This window comes from Seriola aureovittata, chromosome 19, assembly GCF_021018895.1.
Source record: "Seriola aureovittata isolate HTS-2021-v1 ecotype China chromosome 19, ASM2101889v1, whole genome shotgun sequence".
Taxonomy (NCBI): Eukaryota; Metazoa; Chordata; class Actinopteri; order Carangiformes; family Carangidae; genus Seriola; species Seriola aureovittata.
This window is the reverse complement of record NC_079382.1, coordinates 4,040,219-4,067,277: the sequence shown is the minus strand read 5'-3', so window position 1 is coordinate 4,067,277 and position 27,059 is coordinate 4,040,219. Positions and strand designations below refer to the sequence as shown.

Here is a 27,059-nt window from a genome sequence, read left to right as displayed (position 1 = left end):
CGTTTCTGTTTTTTCTACCTGAAAGACAGTGAGTTTATTAAGATAAAAACTATCCATATAATCTTAAAATTAAAAAGAATAAATATAAAATGAGAAAATATAAGAAAGATAATTTGATGATGAATTATCTGAGGTTCTGTTTTTAAAATCAAACATCCAAGAAGACTGGGTAAAGAGTGATACATTCCCAGGAAAAAAACATTTTAAAATCAAGTGAAAACCTTGAACTATTTTCAACAAGACAAGGAAAAGACTCCAGTATAGTTCAGTTACCCCTGGAACATAATGTATATACAGTAAATTGTGTGTATTATTGGTTATTTATATGCTTTTATGCTTGATGATAAATCTTATAAACTACAATCAAAAATAGTAAGAAAAGCTGATCTGGTACAGATACGTTGCACATGGCAACGAGATGTATCTGCACTGAAGTCGTTGTCCAAGATTGTCTCTCAGCCATGTAGAAAAAGAGTGTGACAGCACCCAGACAGTAGTCACAAGTTAACCTTAGGAGAAATCTGAAAATCTTAAATCGTAAAACCTCAACGTCCCCCAGAGCAACTGGCTCATCTCAAGCTAAAATGTTCCTGTAATGTGCAGTTAGGCTGAGGGAGCAACTCTGCACCGTTCAGAGCTTCACTTCATGATAAATGATTCAGCAAATCAAGCAAATAACCCTGAGAATGCCAGATGTTCTGAGCTGCGTAAGTTGTAATTATATCATAACCCAAAGAAAAACAAGAGTGAACTCATCAAGACTGAAATGCATCAGGTTTAACTTTTCTAAGTGTCAATGAAACTTTAAGGCTCTTATTTGCTTTGCATTCTTGTGCGTTTGCTCCAGACAATTCTACACAGGTGGCACTGTTGTCTGCTCGCAAGTATCTTGATTCCGGTTTTTGGAAGCCTGTCATGAATCACATTGCTAACCCTTTGCTAACATAATGATAGTGAATAATTTGAACCAAAATTCCTCCCACAAGGTTAGGATATTAGTTAAACTAATAAAATATTTTGAGATTCAAACAATTATGAGGTTTTTTTCTTTTAGCTTAAAAACTCACGCTACATATTTCAGAATCAGTTGTATCTGCTGCAAACTACTGACTTTTTAAAAGCCATAGTTGGTGTATTCTAAAGGCCCTGATTACCTTGACAGGTGTTTTCAATTATTTTGGCTGATTTAACCCTCATCAGGTGTGTGTGTGTGCGTGGGTGTGTGTTAGACTCAGATCTACCCGACTGTGTGCCTCAGCCTGAGCAGAGGTAAAATCATTTCAAACATGTGAAAACACCTGTGTGGGAGGCCAGAGCTTCTAAAATATGGAGGTAGAACGGTGACGTTAAATTTTGAAAATAAAATCCCGAGCTGAAAAAGGAAACACTGGCATTGAAACAGTTGTACTGGAAAAACTTGTATTTGCACTGAAATAAATATCGACACTGAAAAAGGTTCCACTGAAAAATAACACCCATTTTTTCAGTGTCAAACTCTTTTTTTTTTTTTTTTTTTTTTTTGCTGTCACTTTTTCAGTGTCACATACTAGCACATCTATCGTCTACCCTGCATTATTTCATTTTTTGGGGGGGGGGTGTGCAACCATCTGCTGACTATGACAAGTCAAAATATCAGCAGTGAGACGGGCCTTCACTGTTTGATTCTCAACAGATCTGTGTTGTTTTACAGGCACAAACACAATCCATTCATTAGTACAGCTCACCTTAATATGCGTCACGCTGGGTTACCTCTTTGGGTCTCAACCAGTTTATGTGAGTTTCTTTTATTGTTTTCAAACAGTTCTCATTTAAGTCTGACTATGTAAGAAGGAATGTGTCTCTGGTGGAACTGTTAACAATCCAAACTCATCTGAAAAGTGACTAGGAGCCACAAGAGAGCAGCTTTTTTGAAAAGGTTTGAAACTACCTTTATTAAGAAGTAAAACATTTCTCTGTAAAATGTGGTGGAGTGCAGATTGGAGCAGAGATTTGCAATACTCAAGTACATGTAGCTCAGGACTGTATTAACTTGAATAAATTAGTTGTGAACGAACAAATCATTTTGCAAGTTCGGTACATATATGAAAGGAAAAGCATACGTTGCAGTGACCTATACTCTGCTTTTATATGTTACCAAACCAGAGTCAATAATGTACCAGAGTCAGACAGGCCCTGTGGACTTTGGAGAGACTCGCTGCCGCAGTTTAACTTTAAATGCCTGTTGGCATTAGCTAATAAAAGTTTTACAGTTTGATTTAAATACTTTTTTATTGTCTCCAGGTTTTTTCTACTATGATAGTCAGGAGATTTTTGTTTATTAACTGTGAAAGCACACACAGTATCACAGCTATTATCACAGTACGTTAAGTAAAAACACAGGTTAAAAGTTGTGAAAACACCTGAGCTTCTAATATATGGAGAAAGAACAATGATGTTAAATTTTGAAAACAAAACAACTTTAATCCAGCCTGGTTCTATGTGAAAAAACAGACTTACCTGTTGTTTGAGAGTTCCAGGTAGGTGTGCTGTCCTGTATGCGGTCTGTGCATGTAAATCAAACTATGTGAGAAGTTTATGGGAGAAATGTGTCTTTGGTGGAACTGCTACCAACTCAGAGACATCTGTATCATAGCTATTATCACAGTAAGTTAGGTAAAAACACAGGTTATCAAAGCAAACTAGCCTGTCTGTGGTAACTGCTATAGAGAGACAAATCTGCTGGAGCAGAGAAGGGAGTGGATGATAAAGAAGTGTTGGACAGTGTTTTGGATAATGTCCCTTCCTGTGTTAATTAAATAGCAATGCAGTGCTGGTTCCAGTTCAGATAGACTCTTGATGGTGAGATTGAAGCGACGTGAATTTTTTATTGTTTGTTATTAAGAGTCAAGCTACGAGTGTGACTTTGCTGGGATTGTTCTGATTTGTAGTGTTAAAGAGTAATATTCTGTCTTCCCAGGCGCACATACGAACCCACACTTTTGGGTGATATTTCATAAAGGGGGGGGGTTGTCTCATGTAATTTGACTCATTTTTACACCAATTTAAACGATACAGCTTCATCCTAAAAGTACACTTGATCACTTACTCGCTCACTGGCAACCTCTCTATCTTTCGTCTCTCTCTGTCTAACCACGATCCTTTGTGGTCTAATTGCTTCTGTTTGTTTTCATGTAAATGTTTCCCCCTTGAAATACAAGAACAATGTTTCCATTGGTGACAATAATCCACATCTCAGAGGTAATATGCATGTGTGTATGTGTGTGTCTGGTGCGTGTCAGTACCCAGCGGCGCCCATGGTCATATAATTAGTCATGTGGTATATTGTCGTGCAGCCCAGACAGATGCTCTTAAGTGTATTTCCTTCCAATCGCTCGCTGTGTTTGTCGCTACTGTAATAACAAAAGAAACACACACACACACACACACACACAGAAACTCTGTCATTTGCCTCGCTAGAGCAGTAATTTGCAGTTGGTTATGAGTGCATCTACTCTGTAATGCTGAGTGGAGACACTCCACAGCAAGCTTTTACTCCCTCACTTTCCTCAACCTCAACCTCTGTACTACTCTAAAAAATAACCTTTTCATAAAATATTGTATCTACTCTTTATTGTATTTTATTAATACCCCACAAATCCTCATACTGAAACGAGAACTCAGTTGCATGTGTTTCCTTGTATCAAAAAAAAGATAAGAGAAACGATCAGCTGATCGCAGCATGAGAGACACAGGAGGGTCTCAGTTCAGCTTTCTATGCAGATCCAATCAACATTTTGAAATAATCAACCTCATGGTCCTCAGTTCGCTCCTCCATTATTTGGATCAGCTCATTTGTGAGAAAAGGGGGAGGAGTAAAATTCAGCATGTGTGAGAACAATCAGCAATAAATATTTCATGTCTTCTGCTGCTCCATTTCATTTTCAGTTTGGAGCTACAGGTGTTGAAAAAGAATTACGCTCTTAATTAATCTTAATTAATGTTGATGCTGAATAATTTAGTGAATGCCACTAAAACAAGCAGCAGATGATCTCAGATTTAAGTTTATCTTTGAGTTGTAGGTATTTACAACTTTAGTTAAAAATTAAATATATGAAATTGAAAGTTAATGACACTTGAAAAGGATTTGAAAGGATTCAGATACTGGATTCAGGTTCATTGAAATGATATTGAACCCCAACCCGTGTTACTTGTCAGGAAAACTTAAACATTGGCTGTTCAAAGCTTGTGTCAGAGGTGCTTTATCTTACCATAATTTTAACATAGATAGATAGATACTTTATTTATCGCCTGGGGGAAATTCATGTGTCTATTAGCTCATTGTTGATAATAATAATAACAGTTAATAATAAATAAACAATTATAATTAGATTAGTCCACTTCCTGTGGCTGAGGTGTTGTTTAGCCTGATGGCAGTGGGAACAAAGGATCTCCTGAACCTCTCTGTTCTGCAGTGCAGTGAGATGAGACGTTTGCTGCACCTGTAGCTGCTGCTCTGTCCAGCCAGAATGTTGTGGAGAGGACGGTTGGTATTGTCCAATATGGCTTCAATCTTACATTGCATGCGTCTTTCCACAACAGTCCTGAGTGAGTCCAGACTCCTGCCAAGCCAGACCCAGCCTTTTTGACCAGTCAGACCTTGTGTTCGTGTCTGATATGCTGCTGCCCCAGCAGACTGCAGCATGAAAAAGTACACTGGCCACCACTGACTTACCCAGCCTGACGTACTGTGGTCGTCTTGTCAGGTAATCCACAATCCAGGACATGAAGCAGGGATCCACCCCCATCCCTTCTAGCTTGTCTTTAAGAATGGGGGGTTGGATGGTGTTAAATGCACTTGAGAAATCAAAGAACATAATCCTCATGTAACCACTTGGCTCATCCAAGTAAGAATGGGCCGGTGGAGCATGTAAAGGACGGCATCATCCACTCCAATATGTTCTTTGTAGGCGAACTGTAGGGGGTCTAGTGCATGTTCAACCTGTGGCCCCAGAAGGTGGAGAAGCAGCCGCTCCAGGGTCTTCATGATGTGTGATGTGAGGGCCACCGGTCTGTAGTCATTTATCTCAGCTGGTCGTCCTACTTTAGGGGCCGGAACAAGACAGGATGTTTTCCACAGGACCGGGACCCTCCCTGTTTTTAGGCTTCAGTTAAAGATCCTCTGGACAGGCGCAGCCAGCTGGGCTGCACCGTCCTTCAACAGCCTTGGACACACACCATCCGGGCCTGTTGCCTCTCCATGACGTAGCCTCTTGAGCTCCGCCCTCACCTCCTCTGCTGTAAAGGACAGGAGACTTGACCCCAGTGTGGAGGGAGTTGCAGCTGCAGTGTCAGGTTGTGGAGGAGATGCTGTAGGAGAAGCTGCAGCTGAAGCAGTGGGAGAGAGAACAGGTGAGGCTGTGTCACACCTGTTGTAGAACAGGTTGGACTCATTGGCCTTGTCCACATCACCTGATGTTGCCTGACTGTTCTTCTCTTTATAGCCAGTGATGGTCCTTATCCCCTTCCAGACCTCTCTGGTGTTGTTGTGCTGCAGCTTCCTCTCTACTTGCTTTTTGTAGTCCTCCTTCGCCTGCTTTAATTTCCTCTTCAGCTCATGTTGTACACACCTGAGCTTCTCCCTGTCTCCATCCCTGAAGGCCTCCTTTTCCTTTTTGCTGGTTGAGGAGGGTCTTGATGTTACTGGTGATCCAGGGTTTGTTGTTTGGAAAGCAGTGTACAGTTCTTGCTGGTATTACAGTGTCCGTGGTACATTCAACCATTCTATCAAGGTCAGTGTCCTTGCTTTTATCAGTTTCCTGTCATAACAGGACATTCCAATCTGTGCACTCAAAACGAGTGATAAATCTTCAAAAATATTACAAATAGGATCTTAAAGAGTTTTAACTTTTAACAATTCACAAAGTGTGACTGACCTTTTGATCAGTTGAATCAGGTTCCTCCTGCTGTAGGGAGAGTCCTGCTTGCTAAGCATTTATGACTCACACATCAATATTATCAAAGGACTGATCCACGGACTCCCCACTACTATGTTCACTATACCTCAGCTTCATCAATTACCTTTCAATATTGTGTGTCTTGCCCCCTCACCCTAAATTATATATTGATAAGTTAATCTTCAACATTGATCCTGACTCTTTAACTATGCATTTATATTATACCAAAGAGGCATAAAAGTGAAGGGTTCAAAGGTCAAGTAGGACCTAATGTTGAAACCTGATTGATCAGGAGGTCAGGGCAGCTGACTCACAGCAGAACTGTCCTCGAAATATCCTTTGGTTTATTATTTAATTTTTAACAGACTGGGAAGACTGTTTTAGTCTTCATCCAGTCAATGGAAAAATTTGTATTAATTATTTTTGGTCATGCAGACCTGTTTCATATAATTATAAAGATAATCCTATATAATAAAAATGAACTATTTAGTAAAGATCTGCTTTATTTTGTACATTTTTATATCTACTATTTTATATCTTTAATTTCCTGTTGGTTCATACCTACAAATGACTAATTTAATTAATTGTTAAACTAAAAATTAGTGTGCAGCTTTAATTGTAATCCATGCCAGCTCTAACACACAGCACATCGCATTTTGCCCAAGAAACTAGACAATATATTCAATTTATTTCAGGGCAACAATGCTGGTTCAAAGTTAATCGTGATAATACAGTAACACTTCTTAGATATAGCTGTGTCTGGAAGTATATGTAAGACTTATTACTTATTTATATCTAGATAACTGTTGTAAAGCATACATCAGAAAACTGGGAATGAAGAACTGCTCTGACATATAAAGACTGAAAAAAGTGAAGAGCATTTTTCAAGTGTCAGTGTATCATTTCTCACACCAATAATGACAAGTGAAATGTTCATCAAGAGACAGAGGGGCTGCCCATAATTTATGCTGGTGTTGCAGATAGCCGTGTGATCTTTGACCTTTGAGTGTAATTTAGAAACAGCTAGGTATATCTGTGACACAAAGACAGACCAGATATCCCCCCTTGAAGTAGCAGGAGTCATAGCAAATATAAAGAGAGTAAATGGGTGGAAGGAGAGTGACAAAGATAAGGTTCAGACCATTGAACTGCCACAGATCTCAGTGGGATCTAATCTCTGTCCAGAGGCAGAAAAGTATTGAAACCAGCCAGAGGGGGGGGGGGGGGGGGGGGGGGGTAAGGTTGGGGGTTCAATGACAGACAGGTAGAGACAGACATACTGTTGGGTTAAGCCAATATGAGGATTTCAAGGCCAGTGCCAATACTGACACATACTGAACTGAAAGTGCCAAAGGGCGATATTTTAAGTCTGTATTAAGTACCTTTCAGTTTGATCATTTTCAAGCCAAATATATATTTTTATAAGTGCAAAAGCATCTGACACAGCATTTAATCCATCATGGGGCATCATTATTCTATCAAAACCAGGGGAAAAAATATTGCCTGGATGGATAGTTTTAATTTCAAAATGGATGTGACGTGAATCAATCTTGACAAGTCATAATAAACAAGAGTCTACAGGCAAGATCACAGCTCTGTGAGGCTGTATTTAGGCACAGCATTGCTCTGAGCTGATGCTAATGAATGTCTACATCACAGTTCAAGGATATCCATCCAGTTGTTGTTGAGAGATTTCACGACTGTCAGCCTCACGGTAGCACTAGTGGAAAAGTCAGATGATCACTAAATATATTAGGATACATCATCTGGGAACCATGAATATCTGTACCAAATTTTGCGCTAATCCAAAGTGAAAACTTTGGTCTGCTGGTGGTACAAGAAGGAAAAGTGATGAGATTACCAGTTATTAGAATTTATCCTCTGGACACCATAGTTAAATTGGTCTGGACCAATGACTGTATATAATGATGGACGACATGACAGCTCCCCAGAAGATGATATATGTCATTTTAGGTAATTGTTACCATGATTGTATGGTGAAGTGGTGATCTTTCTGATAAGTTCGGTTTTAATCGGCTATTTGATGCTATAATTCAGGAGTGTGCCATCATGATTGGCGGTTGGGTTGGGAAGGTGTATGGGCATGATCTCGGTACTGCGGCTCCACTGGCCGATCACTACTGTGCAGCCTCTGGCTCCAAATGACGTCACCTGCACAAGATGGCAGCGTCTGTATCTGGGATATTATGGCTTCTTTTTTCTACAGTGGGAGGAAGTGGAGGCGTGTCGTTCATGTTTATATACAGTCACAGGTCTGGACCAAAGAGCTGGACCGACAGGGTGACTGACATTGTCATCCAAAGAGCCACGCCGCTAACATGGCTAAAAATATCCATTACAAGAAAGAGGCTAGAGAAAGATTTTGGTCCATTATGTAAGACAAAGTAACACAAAAATGTACAGAGGAGCTTTTAACAAAACAATCTCAACTCAAGCACCACTTACTCGCTTGTTCTGGAGCTCTCAACCATTCCTCATCAGCAGACGAGTTTGCTCATTTGTGTTGGAAATCATCCCATGATTCTGAAAACTCCTCGGACTTCTCATCGGTCTTGACTTAAAAGTTGAGTTCGACAGATAATTCTTGTCCTTGGAAACAGGAGCTGACAAAACAAACTCAATCAGCTGATGAAAATTGTAAGATAGAGTTGAAAGCTCTGAAACAAGGGAGTAAGTGGACCCTGAGTTAAGATTGTTTTGTCAGCTCCAGTTCCCAACACCAAGAATGAATTGTCAAGTTCAACTAAAGATCTGGACCAAGTCACATTAGGTTTAATCCGAGGTTGAAGCTTACTACAGACCAACAATGCAATATTTATCAGTTACGTAATGAACAGTGATTGGTTGAATATTTTAACAAACCAACATACTGATGAAATGTGCACAGATTTGTTCAAATTAGAATGAAAGAAGAAAGTAACACAATGAGAGAGACTCTGACAGCAAGTAGAGGCAAACAAAAAGGGGCCCATTGAAATCAATTTCTGACAAGGTCAGTGACTGGTAACCTAGAGGATGCTTGAGATTTTGTGAAGTCTAGTCAAGAGCCTGCAAGATTTGCCCATCACAAAATGTATATGTGCATCAAGAATGTGATTATGCATATGTTTCTTCTCACTCATGCAAATCTTTGATATTATAAATTTATTACATTCAGACCATTAGTCCAAGATGAATGCAGTTGATTATCAGGCATGAGGCTAATTTACTACAGCCAATTACATTGTGATGGTGGTTTTCAAAAGAAAGCTGAGAAAGTGTTACACTATTATGAACACCGTCCTGACTGAAGTAATTACCATCCTGCTGATTATGGGGCATCCATCCGAAGAAAATACATTTTCTGCCAAGAGTTCTCACTTTAAGCAGTGATATAAGGCAGTTTTAATGTGCCACTCTCAAACGATGGGAGGAATTCAGGGGATTTGCGTTCACATTCGTTTTGATGTTACGCTTAATTTCTTGATGAATTTTGCACTCAGTATCCATTGGCTCATTAAGCTGAGATGGAATCAGACATTAACCTTGCAGATATTTGTGGTGTTACTTCGGAAAATAAGCCTCTTAATATTACCCCTGGGGGTGTGAATTCAATCTACTTTTTTTCACACAGTGCATCCAAATTAAATGTCACTGCTGTGACAGCAGTCAACATGGGGCTTCATTTACATTACTTCAGATATTACATGAAATCTTTGACGGAGTAGTTGACCGAAACTGAGAGAGAGAAAATATATGACTGCGATAAGTTTAGTTAACAGGTGGGGATTTTACCTGTACAAGTATGTACAGGTGAAGCAAAACAACACTCAAATGAAGCCCAGTGAAGGTGTCAAGATCTGAGCTTAGGTAATGTGAACCTGAGGTTCTTCTGCTGCACTGAAGATTGCGTGGTTAGTTAGCTGACCTTCCAGGTTCAACCAAGAAATACTTGGAAACTGACCTTGAAAGATCATGTTTGTGTTTAATGTTTAATCACCTTTTTACATCCTTTCTACATCTGTTTTACTTTTGCAATGTCAGTTCTATTTTAATCACATGACATTAGCCTGGTGACACTTTATAAAACTCAATGGGCCATAAAACCTACAGTAAAACCCGCAACATTATTGTAGCCAAGTCAAGCAAGGTTTGACCTGTACGGTTGCTCCTCTACTGGATACAACAGAAATAACAGCTACTCCTTATTTGATTATAGAGACAGCAATTTCACACTACCCATCTGTGCAACTACACTGCCCACTTTCAGCCCCGAAAAATGAGGTGATGTCACGTTTCTGATGCTGGTAAAAGTCTACAAACTGCAGTTTGTAAACTGTAAACTGCATTACTGTGATAAAGCATTGTAGAAAAATACATTTTTCATTTCCAAACCGTGCAGCAGTGTTTTTATGCCCGACTGAGCACGTGGTCAAAGTCGGAGAAAGGTGAAGTCTGAAGTTCAAATTCACCAAAACCAGCAAGAGATCACAACAAAACTCATGCTTGTCTGTTGAGAATGCATAATGTGACTATATCTTATTTCCTTTGTTTCAGCTTTGGCCCTGTTTGTATGTTTTCAGGGATTTTTTTTGTTTGTTTTTTTTGTTTTTTTTAAAAACCTCAGTTCAACTTTGTTTCCACACAGCTAAGATCTTTTTTTTTTCCTTTTCTACACAAAAAGTTAAATAATTCACACTTTAATCACAAGTCAATATCATCAGCAGCCCTCTTTAGGCTAATGGATCAAGGTCTGCTACATTTTCAGTGAGGCAGTGAATTGGTAAAGACTCACACAAAACCTATTAAGTCAGCTCGTTGATTGATGGACACACAGCAGGGAGTAAACAAACACATTTTCTCATTGGCTGTTTATTTTACCACGATTTTTTCATACCTCTGCGCCAACTCTGTAACCTTAAAATGCTTATTGAAGTAAACATAATTCCTTAAGACAAACAAGATTTGTTAACATTTCTCCTGAAATGGCTCTGACTCTGAGGAATGGCCATCACCACTGCCATCAAAATGTGATTCATGCTAAATTTAGTGGGTTAATTGCACTGAAAAATGAATGCCAATAATATCAGTCTCCTCTTTCTGTCCCTTCCTGTACAGACGATGAGCAGTCGTTTTTTCCCCCACGACGTCATCATCACTGATGCTGTTCTCAGTCTGGATGAAGACTCGGTTCTCTCGACCAATGAGGTGAGTTCACTGATAGCTTATCAACCAGTTGGCACGACACTGACGTTTTGCGAACTGGTGAACTGAGACGCTGACGCTTTATCAAGAAAATGAAGTGAGACAGCTTCACTCTGGAGACCCAAGGCCACCACAACACCGTTATCAGACATCTGGATTTGAATCTAAATTACTTAATTACTCAACAAACAGCTTAAGTAAAGAAACTGATTCACCATTGGCTGCTTGCCTCCTTTACACTGAAATGATTGACTGTTAGCTGAGCCCTGGTCTCCTTACTGTCACTGCTGCTACAGCTGCCAAGCTTTCTGTCTTCTTGCATGACACAGTATAAATGATAACGGTGGTAAATCTAAGCTAAGTCACACTTAAGTTACTAAGTTACTGAGTCCTTAATTTGAGACAGAGGTTTACAAAAGCAGCCTCTCATTTATAGCTAGCAGTCCTTGAATCTGCCAGCTGAACTGAACACTGTCACTGACAGATTTTATTAGCTGCAGCTGGCTAGCTAATTAAGCTAACACATGCTCCATTAGTTGGTTGAAAACACAGTTTGGCCGCTTGACTTACACACTTGAACAAGCAAGACAGAAGTTAGAGTTATGCGTTATTTGTATTTTCAAACATGTTTTTCACTTTTAAATTCATCGTTTCAAGACAAAATGTAGAAAAAGGACAAACCTGTGTGTTTTGAAAACTAACCCGGGTAATGTTGCTGGAGTGTAAACTTTCCCAAATTTAATAAAGATCATCTGAGTAACAGTTTATGAAACAAAGAATGTGGCAGTTTGACAAAAACAGAAATACATTTTTGTAGTTTTGCATATATTTCTACATTTTACTTTACTTTGTGAGAAATAAGTGCCAAGATGCTTGACCAAAAATCCAAACTAAAATGCATTTAAAAACAACTGACGGGACAACAGACTGTGAGAAAAGTCATGGGAGCTTTTGCACAACTCCAGCCGGTGGAAGCTCACCTCTGGAAACGTTTTTATAACCAGCTCCAGTCTGCATGGTTTTATGTCAGCCAGTGGCAAAAGGTGGTGATGTCTTAACACAGTATTGATCCTCGCTGAAATGAGGCATTCAGTCCACGCAGAGTCATGAATACCATTCATTACAAATGAATTGCCTCACTCAACCAAACTGCAATGGCCACTGAGCTATAGGTGCAAAGTGTGCTTTGCCTTTGAGGGGCTATTGCAAATTCATCAGATGGAATTAAACTAAGTAGGATGAGGAGGAAGTCTGGCATAGCAGCAGAGTTAGACAAACACAAAACAAAGGGTTCTGCTTACAGACATCATTATTGTGGAGGCTCAGTGATTTACTGTGTAGCGAGGATGCTCAAAGCCCAGTCTTAATTAAATTACTGCGCGATGTGTGATGTTTGGATGGATCATGTTAAGATCACAGTCTCTTAATTTAACATGAAGAAGAAAGGAGAGGGAAAAAAAAAAGAAAAGAGGAAAAAGTGAGTAGAGAAAATAAGAAAAATAGAGGAGGAATGGAGAGAGGGTAGAAGAGTGAGAGAAAGGACAGGATAGGAAAACATCAGAAGAAGAAGAAGACATCAGAGAAGGAAAAACAGGCATGGGAAGGGGAAAGAAACAAAAATGAAGAAGAAAGAAAGGAAAAATGTAGAGGGAAAAAAGTAAGGTAAAAGAAAAGGAAAGAAAAAAAACAGACAAAAGAACAGAAAGGAAAAGGAAAATCGAGGCTACAGGAAACGGGGAAGGGAGAGCATAAAGGCTTATTGAGAAGGGTATAATGAAAAACTAAGGGCTTTCATGCAGTGAGGAGGTTTACAAGAGCCATTACCTCTGTGTCTGTATCATTACACTGTCAAAACACAGGGTACCTGTTTGATTAAAATCTCACTTGTTACTTCAGAGAGAGGATCTGAAACACCCAGGTGGTTTGTTTCACTGACACACCGTTTTAGAACAAATTACAAACCAGTGGTTTGTCTACAGCATTGTCAAGAGAGGAAATGATGTTTCTATTCCCCCTTTTTTAATCAATACCTTGACATGTTAGCGAAGGTAGCAGCACAAGCTCTCTAAAACCACTGATATACACTATAAAAAAGCTATTTTATATTCAAGGTAAATGCACAGATGTACCCCGAATTAGTCCATGACGTCTGATATATATGTATTTTCTTTTTATTTCAGAGCTTTTTATTTTCTTTTTAATCGAAGCTTCACCGTGTGAGATCAAGGAATCTTTCTGACATTTTGTGCAAAACCCACAAAAAACATCGGACTAAATAAAAATGCTAAATATAAACCCACTGTAACGACAACACAGCTGCACTTGGAGATGATGGTCAGAAAAGACAGATGGAGTCTTTAATGTCATTCCAAAATCACTGCTTCAGTCAGAGTGGCTTCTGTAGTAAATTAAGGTTCGACTATTACTATAATTTCTGCCAAAAGAATACATTATCTTTTCTATTCATAGTCTGTTCAAGCAATATTCTGAGTAAGTATAGTCCATATATTGTAGGTGATAAGGCTCAATATCAAATCCCATAACATTACTAAGGTAATTGAACTACTTTTTATCCGTATTCATTGTATTTTCATACAGTTTCTACATTTAAAATGACTCGGTCACCACCTTCCCAAAATATGTTGAAAAATGTTGCGGCACCCGTCGCGTATTTACACATTTTTAGGCAGTAAAATGATCAGGAACAGCTCATGTGTGATGCTAAATTAGAGCTCCTACTTGTAATGACTCTCACAAGTATAGCGAGCGTGTGTTTCTCTACAGATTTTCAGCGAGTAAAAGATGCGATCCATAATGGATTGTGAGGCCCAATGAGCCCGAGAGATCCAATATATCTTTAAACTCTGAGATGTTTTATTGATCAGAGCAAGTCAATGTTCACCTTTTCTACTCTAATGGGATCACAATTACACTTTATGGCACTACAATTTGTGGCACAGCAATACGTGCAACTAAACTTTTATGGGCTACACGGCTTGTTTTTTTGGGGGGGGGGTTTTTTTAAACAAGAGGAAGAGGAAGAAGATGTCACACAGAGAGAGAGAGGGAGAGAGAGAGAGGGATCATAAAGAGGAAGTGGAGGGAACCTTTGCTGTGTTCACAACCCCCTCGCTCTAATTGCCCTTTTAACATGGCGAGGGGATTTATTGAAAGGAGATGAAATATGTCAAGTGAGTGAAAATGTGCTAGAGCGAACATTACACTTTTATTAGGACTTTCCGTATTATAATACCTCAGCGGAAGAATTCGCCGTGCCAATTTTTATAATGACATTGTTTCGGCTCATTAAATGTATGGTTATTCCATGAAGAGAGATTAGACACGAGAATACGACTGGAAAAACCTGACAAAGCTTTTGTCTCTCATTGGGCGGCCAAGCGTGCTGCTGCATTATGCCCTTTGGAAGACATTTTCAATATGGTGGATATGGAAATAGCGCTCCAGCAGCGACGGCAGAATTGCGATCTTCTTCTCATTTAAAGGAATGACTGTGTAGACACTGGGTTTAGGCACTCCTTAAAGCAATCATCACTTTAATCAGCACGCAGGGTTTTCAACACGGACATAAACCGTTCCGTCAGTGTGATCGTAAATTCATACAAAAGATAATGATATTACCTAAATGGCCTTTCAAACATACCTGCCTTATTTTAATGTACAGTTAACATTTTACTAAAATCCACAATGTATTACAATGAAAGTAAGCCTTTTTTTCTCTCTCCTTTCAGCAACATTACATGAAATGACAATAAATAAATGAAAATCTGAAGCTTGCCATGTTTAATAAATGTTTTTTTATGGCTTAAATAAGGGTTAATAAGACTTTGAACTCAATTCCAAAGCAGTGGTTTTTTATCACTCAGTGTAAAAGAAAAAGACTGATACATAAGAAATTTCAATATATTTAAATGGATGGACAATATTTGTAAGTGTAGAAAAACAATAAGAATAAACTGAATAGAATTCAAGCACTATAGCATTATATCCACCACATGGTCACACAAAAACGACCTTCTTTTGTGAACATCAAATTCAAAGCGGAGAACTGTGTGTGACACAAACACACACACTCACACAAAATATTCATTTTGGCCCTTTTCAGCTGTAAAACAGGGATACTGATGTTTCAGCATGTGAAGTTTCAAATCTAGTCGTCTTCTGAACCCCTTCAGGTTCAAACTTATTTCTTCAGTATAGTAGTATAGTGCAGTGTATTTCTCACAGGTTTTAGGTGTGACATATCACTGCAGGCTTAAAATGATTTCAGAACATCATTTCACAAACTCAGAATCGTATTGACCTTTATTTGAGCCCATACTTTCTTCTTTCTTTTTTAAACCAAGCTCTTACTCAAGTTAGGGACAAAGATTAGATAAGATTAGATTAGATTAACTTTATTTATCCCACAACTGGGAAATTCATTTACCACAGCAGAAAATAAACATCTATAGAATAAAACATCTATGGAAATATACAACAAAAATTATACCAATATACACTAATAAATACAATATACACAATACACACGATATGTAGAAAAAGGATTTTATTACTGTTAAGACAAACCTCAAACTTTCAACACTTGTAATCTAAATTATAAATGCGAATCCTAAATATGGCACAAACAAAATGTGCATATTATTAGTGTTGAGTATGACCTGTTTGGAGGTATGGAGTTGCTTTCCAACGCTGTTATTTCAAACTTTCATAAAAGAAGCCATAAGCAATCAGTGAAAGAAACTCTGGGGAAAGTTGACACCACATAATTTTGGGAAGTTGACAGTTTGACAGGACAGAGTATTCTTTTTAAGTGTTAGAGAACTGAAAGAACACTTTAAGAGCTGCCCAGTAGAGATGTAATGACGCACCACTGAGAGTACCTGGTGAGAGGAGCTATAATTCAAAAGATGTTGCAAACCCTGCAATAGCTGCTCGTAATCGCACTGTAGACCCCTGCGCCCCAGCTGGTTGTCTCGGCTCACACTGAGACTGTTGGTAAAACATCATCAAAGCCACAGCACTCCAAAGCGGCTGGATACAAACTCAGTTTAAGACACATTTTCCTCACTTTTATCACCCTGAAATCAGATGGAAGTTGACAGTGAAAGCACTGCAGTGGCATCACTTCACGGGGAGCAAAATAAAAAAGACAGATTGAAAACACAACTTTTCAAGACGCATTTGAAAAGACCACATGCTGAGGGAGGATAAGGGCTCTAAAGTATGATGTAACTCCTTTTCATCTCATGACATTGGACATGTTAAACCCAAATGTCAGGAGAGATTTGTAACAGATCTATTGCTGGATTGACCCTCTGCTCCTCGGATCAATTTTGGCCTTGTAGGATCTATTAGTATGTATCACACACCCCAGGGGTGGATAGGGAGCTCGAAAATTGTACTCAAATAAAAATACTATTACTTACCAGACATTTTACTCAAGTAGAATTAAATGTACTCGGATGAAAGTACACGGTAAGTTAGTTAAAATGTACTCTGAGTAAATGTCACTGTATTACTCTTTCAGACTGGGGAAGGGGAGGGGTAAAACATCACCAGACATCATTTAATTCAAATGTTACTTCCCGAATATTTTCATCTTTGCAAAGTTTCTTACAAGCGGAGTGATACATGTAGTTAGAAGTCCCAGTGCTGTTGTACTCTCTGTTGTACTCTATATCACATCCATGGAATGCCTCTCGTCCAATCAAATTACTTGGTCAGAACTAACTGTTGTATAATAATGTAATAATATATGATAAAACTATTCAATTAAAGAAGATTTTTAGACTACCAGGCATACATGCAGATGTACATGTATATGCATTGGTATTTCAATGCACACATGCAGTTCCTAGGTGAGAACCAATTGAAAGTAACTAATAAACTCTAGTCAGGCACTTTGCAGCCTGTGCATACAACTGATAATTACAAATATATACTCAGTTGGCAGTTTATTAGGTACAGCTGGCTACAACTACAGTAGTGCTGTAATAAATCCTCCTTCAACTCTTTTCCTTTCTTGCGTTCTCACGCGGTCAGTCTCATATTCATCATGTGACATGTTTTTACTGTTTCGACTTTAAATGTATCATATTAAAATACTTGACTTTAAAAATACTTGAGAGTGAAATTACTGAATTTTCGAAATACCTTAAAAAGTACAAATACACAAAAAACGACAGGGACAGGAACAAGAGTATTTGTTGTGATTTGTTACTTCCATCCCTGACTGATGCACAGACACACATGTACTTTTACTTCTATCTTTGTGAGGACACTCGTTGACAGTTCATTCCCTAACCCCTTACCCTAACCATCACAACTGAGCACCGAACCCCTTACCCCTACCCTTACCCCAACCACATCCACATCCACTTCCACATCCACAACCACAACCTAATTCTAATGGTTGCCCTAAAACCAAGTCTTAACCCTCAAACTCCTTTTTGAAGCTGGTAGGTTCTCACTATTTAGCATTTATGAGTACACACACACACAGATACACACACACACACACGCACACACACACGTTGTCATAGGTCTTTGGAGATTTACATTCATTTCCTGAGACTTACCCACTTCTTTCCTAACCCGTACCCCAACCTGAACCACTGACCCAAAAAACTCCCAATTGGTCAAGCTGTGCCCACTTAACTCATCTTTAGTCTGAAATTTGTCCTAGTAGTAGCTTAAGAAAGACACACACACACACACACACACACACACACAAAAACACACACACCTTTCACATAATAAAGAGCTTTTTAATCTCTGAAGGCAAAATTATATTTGCATGATATCATTAATCCTTTCAGCACAGCTGTGGAGACATCTGACACATCTCACATACAGTATAAACACACACACACACACACTGCTAACACATCCGTTCATCGCGGGTTACACTGAGAATGGCAGCTCCAACCTTTCTCTCGGCTTAGCGCCGGTGCTTTACGGTAATTGCTCATGCGATTCATGACAGAAGCCGCGAGGTATCGCTAAAGAACATCCACTTTCGGTGCTCCCCTCCCCAACTCCTCTCTCTGCCTCTACTATTCTGGTAATTAATTTTCTCCCTGGGCTCCTGAGGTGTGTGTGTTTGTGTGTGTGTGTGTGTGTGTGTGTGTGTCGGTGTATGTATTACCAAGTATTTCAGTATGTGCTGATCCCCAATCTCTGGTGTGTCTGCCCGTACGTCTCAGTGGTGTTTTTGAATGCAAAAGAGGATCTTTCTCAGGTAGCTCCAGCTTCTTCAAGGTCACCAGACTCTCCAGACATCTCCACATGAAATTTCTTCTTTATGAGGAAGTTGGGAGCCTTAGAGGCAGACAGAGCAAGAGAGACATGGTCCAATCTTGTAGCCGCTAGAAAAGATGTGCAGCTCCAGAGGTGATGACCGCCCTCTCAGCACATTAATGTATTAGAGAGTAATAAGCTGCGGGATCTGTGCCAGTTCAGCTCACCAGTGCTTGTACCTAAGAACATGTCTTACCGTGAGTGTGTGTGTTGGAAGATTCAGGATTCCAGGATCACCCAAACCGCAAGAATATGCAGTCTGCATCCGTAGCTTTCAGTCAACATCAGTAAGGAATACACCTCAGTTAAAACTGACCTAACTCTGTTACTCAGCACTTCCTGAAGCTCCTTTATGATAAAGACCATAATCTGCCATTTTCATTGGAAGGCTTTTATACTGAACTGAATTCCGAGAAACGTTGTTTGTTTACATATTTCGACAGCACACCTGATAGATTTCACATGCTGTTGTTTAAAGAGGAACACAAATGAGACTAAATAGACATTCCAAGCGCTTGCTTCAGACTGTTTCAGGAGGAACTGGTTGTGTAGGTGCTTGAATAATATGTGATTTGATGGTGACTTTTCAGGTGGGAGGAAAATGCCATTTAAAAATGTCCTTTGTCAGGTCTTGAAGAGGCAGAGAGGCTGTTGTTTAGAAGATGTCCTCGCTGGTTAAATGTCATTCGATAGCAATATAAATATGCTGTTTTTATCTGTTTACCTCCTCGGTTTAAAAAGCTGTTTAAATTCTGAATGAATTCCTGTATATTTTGAATAAACTCGCCTACATTTCTCTCACCCCCCTCCCCGTCCTTCCTAACCCTTACCACACCTCCTCCTCTTCCTATTTCCCATTTATCTTTCTTGTTTTTTTTTTTTTACCTCTTGTCCTTCTATATTATCTTTATTTTCAATCGGCCTCCTCTTCATTTCTCTTCTTCTTTCATTTCTTCTCCTCCAGGTGGATTTTGCCTTCATTGTATGGCAAAGTTTTCCGGAGCGTATCGTAGGTTATCCAGCGAGGAGCCACTACTGGGATAGTTCCAGATCCCGCTGGGGCTACACCTCCAAGTGGACCAATGACTACTCCATGGTCCTGACAGGAGCAGCTTTCTACCACAGGTAACAGGAGCCACGTGGTCTCCTGCTGAACAATGTGTGGAATTGAAAAGCAATTTTCTATAATCAGTGAAGCATTTGCAGGGCTTCACTGATTATAGAAAATTGCTTTTCAATTCCACACATTGTTCATTCAAGTGATCAACAATGAGAATGTTGTATTACACTGTAAGACTTTCATAAAGACTTCCCGTGGAGACGATGAAGTGAACGTATGGACGCTGATTCCATGACTTATGTTTGAAGAAGCATTTAAATATTTCTAATATACATAGTAATAGATACTTATTAATACCTTGCAGTTATGAGCCATTTTTTATAAATCCTGACTTTATGTAACTCCAAAAACGTGTAGCACTATCACTGTATATAGATTATTGAGTAATATACGATAAATGTGCTTTTGTGATTTTCAATTCAATTCAATTTAAATCTGCCTTATATGGAGTGTTGGAACTGCGTGTAATTAAACCAGTATTTTAACTACAAATAAATTGCTTCTCTACTATAAGAATTTATACTATAGTTATGACCATGCGTAGGCAGTTATTGTATACAAAACCAACACTGACATTCCTACGCTTTCCCATGAATCGTGGGGTTTTTATTTTTTGGTTTATGTTTGACCTGTGAACGAGACGGTACTTTTTACAATACACTCAACTGAGTGGCATTTTTTTTTTGGCATGCGACTTTTTTTCATTATGTTTTGTTATAATTTCATATATATGTATATGTATTTACATATATATATTTTCAAATTGATCTTTATTTTTTTACAAAGTAGTTTGAATTACTTTTTCGAAGTAGCTTTAGTGATACGTTGGATAGTGTGAGTGTTTAATGACGTGTAACACAGTTAATGTAAAACAGAAAATGTAAAATAAGAATCTATTTGATGTAAATTGATAATGTACTCTGAAGTCAAGTCCTCCATTCAGTTTTATTGTGCCATGCACTTTAGTCTGAACATGCTGTGAGGTTGATCTATTCCAACTTCAAAGAAATACTCGATACAAACCGCATTAAAAGTCATTTCTCACCAGTCACATTTTATCTTTCACTGAGGTAATAGAACAGGAAATGAGATAATATGATCTTCCTCCACCTCTCTGTTATCTCATAAAATGATTGTCAAAAACATGAAGCTAGCACCGAAAGAAAAAAAAACCTAAAGTATTAAGCAGAGCCGTAAATTGAACGGAGACGAGTGTTGCTCTCTGAGGGGATTTGAAGCATCTTGTCATGCAGATAAACAGCTCTCTCATTGTTCTATTGTTAGGACGCTCCATGCAACTCTTTAGTCCTTTTGTTATTTAGAATCTTAAATGCCAATGCAAGCCTGAATAAATGAGTCAGTGTAGGAGGGAAAGGTGGAAAGTGTGTGTGTGTGTGTGTGTGTGTGTGTGTAAGTGTAAGTGTGTGAGGGACATCGCACCGTGGCAGGGAGGTAACAGAGTTGACAGTGATCTAGTGCTCCCATGCTGCTGAGAATGCAACACAGCTACAATACACAACAGAGCAGAATAGAAGAACATCCTCACCTGTGTTTTCTCCTCTGTGTGTGTGTGTACGTCAGATATTACCACTACCTGTTCACCCACCACGTCCCGCCCAGCCTGCTGACCATGGTGGACCGCATGGCCAACTGTGAGGACATCCTGATGAACTTCCTGGTTTCGGCCGTTACCAAGCAACCGCCGATCAAAGTCACACAGAAGAAGCAGTACAAGGAAACCATGATGACCCAGGTAGGGTTGTCTGGATGTCTTCACACTCTCAGTCACACAGGGTGGCACAGTGAGCTGGCAGCGGGTTTACTCACCCATCAGTGTGATGAGCTACGTAAATGTTGAAATTAAAAAATAAAATGATCATGACGCTTTTATTTACATGTCTTTAACTTGTCACCACCCACTGCTCCATGTGCAGGATGCTAGCAGGACGCTGTAGACCTTTGACGAACTGTTGCGTCCTATGAGAAGTCAATATGAACATGTATAGTACCACTAAGCTGTTCTTCTTGTCTCTGGAGATCGTTCTTTATGACTGGTTGTTTGTTTGGAGTCGTCGTCCTGCTGCAGATTGGACAGTATTGCTTATACTGTATGTATCAGTAGATTAGAGTCTGGTCTTTTCTGTCTTTGCTGTTCTTTTCAAACACAATGTCCTGTTTTTAAATTGAATCCAGGTGCAAGTGAAACCTTAAAAATATGATATTGTCCCAACTTCAGAGCAGCCAGACAGGTCAACAGTGTAATAAATCCTTGAAATTACATCATCCCAAGGTTATAACATCAAATATAATATATATAAAAAGATATATTTTAAGGCAGATCACTCCTAAAAGAAGGGTTGGTGTTGAAGACCTACAAAAACAAATCCACCAATGACGTCACACACAAAAGACAAAAAAAAAAGTCAGCTGTAGTCATGAATTTCTTCTGAGGCACCACATGATATAATTATGTGCATTATATAATATTGCTCTTTGATTATAATTTATGCTTAAATTAAGTGAATCTGCAGCGACTGAAGTGGCCTGATGAGCCTTCTCTTTAAGGTCCCCTGGGGAGTTTAATGTTTCTTTACAAAATGCAATAAGTCAGTGAGATCTAACAAACATGTCGAAAGCCGTTCATTCCCCATAGAACATTTGCAAAGCTGACTTTTCTGAACAGTTCTTCTTCTTCTTCCCCGCCGCATTTTGTTGGCACATTTTCATTTCTCGGTACAGCTGCTGATCAGTGTGAGGAACCGTGTGCATCACCAATCTCCCGGTCCTTGAGCTACCAGAGCGCAAGATACAAACAAAATGATCAAAATGTTGCTTCATTTGTGCTTCACCTTTAAGAGACAGTGGTTCTTCAGTGGTGTGAAGCTTGTAGAGATAATAGATGAATTCCCTGGCTCCCTTTTTTTTATAAATGGAAAAGGAGATGAGCCTCACTGTTGGAGAAGCGACAGTGGAGAAGCTTTAGGCAATACACAGCCCTGACCTTCTCTTTGGGAGATCCCTATATGTGAATGTTGTGTGTGTGTGTGAAAGTGTGTGTGCTTCTTGTGGCCAGCCCTGTGTCAGGTTCTGATTGATGGCCTGACCACAGGCAGGACGATGACTCGGCAGTATGGACTCAGTGATTAATGTCTTAATTGTGAAGGCAGCATGGCAAACCAAGATTTACTCCCTCCTTCCCTCGCTCGTTCTCTCTTCTTTTTTTTCTTTTTCTTTTTGAGTGTCTCTCTTCTCCCTCCTCCTCCTCATCTCTCACCCCTGATTTGTTACTCCGCTTCAAGCATAAGCAGATAGGCATTTAACGTGGAGCAGGAACTTTAGGGAAACTTTGACCAGTGAAATAAAGTTTTGATGAAGTAACAGAAGTCGTGACTTATATATATTTTTTATTGAGATATAACCACTCATTTTATATTTAAGAGAAGAGATGTTTCATCAAAGTGCCAAGCAATTTCTTTGACTTTATTTTGAGCTTCATTATTCTACCTGACCCCAAGTGCCCCCCGCTGCCTCCCTCCTGCAGCACACAGGATGAATCTGCTCCGACTCCACGCCCCCATGCCACAGTATGCCCTCCACCTTGCCCTCATATAGCCCATCCCCCCCCCACCCCCACCCCCATCCCTCTTCAATTCATCTCCCTGCAGCCACCCGGGGGCCTAGCCCTCATCCCTCGCCACCCCCCTCAGTTGTCCATCTCCAGATAACCAGGTGAGGACGCAGAGCAGCAGGAGATGATAGTTGTCCATTAGCTTTTGAAGAGGCTTGAAATACTTCAGCTGTCGAAGGGAACAACACACAACAGCTGCATCTTTCCAGTGAAAGCAGAGACGTCCGTTATCTCTGTGACTTATTGGAACCAAAGCAGTATTTTTTTTTTTTTTGATCCCAGTTGGATAACACTGGAGAAATAATGAAAGTCAAGTGTGTGCAGTTTTGCAACATAATCAGGCTCATCCAGACTGGGGGGGGGAAGCTCATAAAGATGCAGATGGATCCCCTGTTGTTACACTGGATAACATACTACATGCAGCAGCCACTGTATTAGGTGCAGTGGTCTCATTTTATAAATTGGACTTATTGTGTTGTGCCAGGTGGAGCACTTAAAGCTAAATGTCTACAACAAAGCAGTCGCTGCTCATAAAACTCTCACCAAAGTCTGTCTGTTTCTAAAAAGGGCTGGGAAACGAAACATGCAAAACCTTCAAACCAAGCACACAGGTTGTAGTCAGTTGCAACCAGTTTCTTGCTCTGCAAAACTCTCTTGCATAGTGACAGAGTGAGTCAACCCTCTAGTTAAGAGCCAAAAAATGGGGGAAACATAAGATGTACTTCCTAACGACATGTCAGGAGACTTTGTTTGTGTGTCTGACTGTCGGTGCTGCTGTTTGCTGGAGTGTCAGCAGCTACACGGGGGGATTCCCACTGAGTGAACCAGCTGGTCGGGTCGGCCAGCTCTGTCAGTATGATGAACCCGGATTCTTCCGGAGGAGCAGGTGGTGAAAACAAATAGTGAGGAACATGTTTTACTATGAGCAGCACTTCCTGTCCATGTCCTGACAAGCTGTCCACGATAAGGAGGAGCTTCAACAGCAAGCACCATCACACTGACATCAGGAGGGACACCTTTGCCTCACCACCTGGGATGCTGAAAATCCCCAGCCTTGTTAGTGGCTGATAAGTAGGCATATGTCAAAGGCAATATATATTCAGGCAATAAGTCTTTATGAAGGGTATGGATGATTAAAATAGGCAATAGAAGATGTGCTGCTGTTGACGGGGCCATCCACAAAAACCTGTTTTATCCACTTAAAAAGATACCCACAGAAAAAAAACTGATGTCACTTCAAGTGTAGTTATACTTTATTGTGAATATTTTCACTGCTTTGTCTTGCCGTGAAACAGCACTGTACTTTGGAACAACAGTTTGTGAACCGTTGAACTATCGTATTATTACACACAAGCGCCGTGCGCTGTATTACTCCACAGATCAACTAGCCTATTTGAGTCAGACAGAGCAACGCGTAGGTGCACTTGTACGTAGTAATACGGTAATAATAAAAATAATAACCTTTTAACATGTTAAAACCTTTTTATATACAGTACGGTTAAAACTGACTATGTAAAATTAAATACATTAAAAGCAAGTAAGACGTCAGTACTTACAGGAGGCATTTAAAAGTGCTGAGCTGAAAAAAGTAGTTCCAAAGGAAAGGGATGTTTGACAGAGAACAACTGAGAGTTAGCAACCAGTTCACAAGCTTGTTGGCTCAGACAGTTATTTCCCGTTTAGTAACTCTTTATTAAATGACATGATGTAAAATACAGAGAAGAAAATGCCAGGGGGGATTTAATGACCCGGTATAAAGAAGATAGAAAGAAGCTCTGGGAGCTATAGCTAATGATTGACTACTGCTAGCATGTCCAGTGTTAGCAGTTAGCGCACCAGCTCACAAACTAGCCCTGTTTGTTGTCCCTCCGTCACCAAGCCTGTAGAGGTAAATATTTTGTGAAGATGTGCTGATTATTTCTGCTGTGACCGAGCCTTTATCATGCCTTTATGTATGATTGAGTTCCTTATTTTTATTTTCATTCATTTTGTGTGGCACTTAAATAAAACCTGACCTTTTACTGTAAGATTACTTTGAGTTGATGGGTCTGACATACAATATTATGACATGCTGAGTTAAATAACCTTATAATGTTTCATTGCTGTTATCAGAGAGATTTGTTACACAGTCAGGATTATTGTCAGCATCCCCTTGTTATTATATTATTACCTGCAACAGAGCTGTGTTGACTGTTTCCTCACTCGCTCTGACACATTCATCCTCTCCTTCTCCGTGTTTTCCATCTCTGTCTCTCTAAATCAAGGGCTCCAAGGCCTCTCGGTGGGCCGACCCGGACCACTTCGCCCAGCGTCAGACCTGCATGAACGCCTTCAGCCACTGGCTGGGTTTCATGCCCCTGGTGCACTCCCAGATGAGGTTGGACCCTGTGTTGTTCAGGGACCAGGTTTCCATCCTGAGGAAGAAATACAGGGACATCGAGAGGCTGTGAATGCACAAGGATGAACGCCAAACCACTGACCAGGAGAGAGAAAGTAAGAGAGGCTGGCAAAGTGCGTGTGTGTGTGTGTGTGGGGGGGGGGGGGGGGGTGTTCTTGTGTTTCCTGTTTGAGAGGTCATGACAAGAATACACACACACACAATGAATGCAAACATTTGTGAGACTATAAAGGAAAACTCACACACATGCATCGGAAATAAAAATGATGAAGCACGGAGGTAAGCATAAGGCATTTAACTGCGCATTTCTATGGAGAAAAAAAAAAACCTGCTGATTGAGTATGCGTGGTTGATAACAGCCAGAAACTGTGCATACCCGCCATCTGTGACAGTACACATAAATATGAATGCATGGACACACATGCAAAGACCTGAACACATTCAAGGCGGTCCTGACCACAGACATTCAGTATGTGTTGCATGGTTTGAAAACGACAGCTGTACAAGGACCTGAAAAATATATTGTCTTTGAATTTAAAAAAATATATATAAGAGATATGTTTATCATGGATATTGGCCTGTTGGCAGTAGAGGAGTATACAGTATATTGTTGGCTCAAGAGATTTATGATTTATCAGTTGTATTCATAAAGTCCAAAGTCAAAGGAAGTGGTTATGTATGTACAGAACAGACTCATTATGGACAAATGGGACAAAGTGTAGCTTCTGGGTCGGGCCAGATGACAGCTGCTACCCCAAAACAGCCAGAGACAATGGCAGTTTGCCTCTTGTATACTATTGTAGATTTTCAGCTGCAGTTCCTGTCTGTATGAAGCAAATAAAAAAATAAAGTTATGTAATGTTATAAGACAAAAGGCCAGGTCTCAGCTATTTTTCTTCCTTACTTTGTTGTCTTATTTCTCCTGCTTCCAGTTTGAATTTTTACTTACTCGTGTCCTTTCCTTTTTCCTAGTGTAATGTTTTCTTTGTTGTTGTTTTCATCATTTAACGATCAAAGAATCAAATCGGTGGCATTTTTGTCTCGCTGTAAACACTGACTCCTCTCACAGCGACGCAGCGGGCTAAACACGGATGAAGATGTGAGTTAGCTTTTGAAGTCTTCACTGAAGGCAAATTTTACAGGGCAACAAAATTCAATGATAGTGATTATAAATGAAAGAAAGGATAAGATTCCATGAGCAACAGTTAGACCAAAGTTATTTTTAAAAATTGATTAAAAGAAAACTGGATTTGCAAAAGTACAGTCCAACTGCCAAACTGTCCCTACAGATAATGCTCCAACAAGGGCATGAGAGTAAATAAAAGATTTCTGTTAATACTCTGTTACTCTCGCATATCTGACAAAATGGCGGATGTAACGATAGGTGCATTTCAGCCCATCTGTATTTACTCACATAGAAAAACCTACCTATGCAAGAAAATTACAATACACATC

The 27,059-nt window shown here is 39.7% G+C and overlaps 1 protein-coding gene across 1 annotated transcript in view; it reads left to right on the top strand.

Moving 5' to 3' along the window:
• Positions 1-26,472, top strand: part of LOC130187729 (exostosin-1) — a 228,408-nt gene extending 201,936 nt beyond the window's left edge. Inside the window, exons 10-13 of the mRNA XM_056405585.1 lie at positions 11,052-11,141; positions 19,423-19,583; positions 21,160-21,331; positions 25,471-26,472. Coding sequence (XP_056261560.1) covers positions 11,052-11,141; positions 19,423-19,583; positions 21,160-21,331; positions 25,471-25,656 — 609 coding nt within the window. The 3' untranslated portion in view covers positions 25,657-26,472. The remainder of the gene's footprint in view (positions 1-11,051; positions 11,142-19,422; positions 19,584-21,159; positions 21,332-25,470) is intronic.
• Positions 26,473-27,059: the final 587 nt, after the last annotated feature.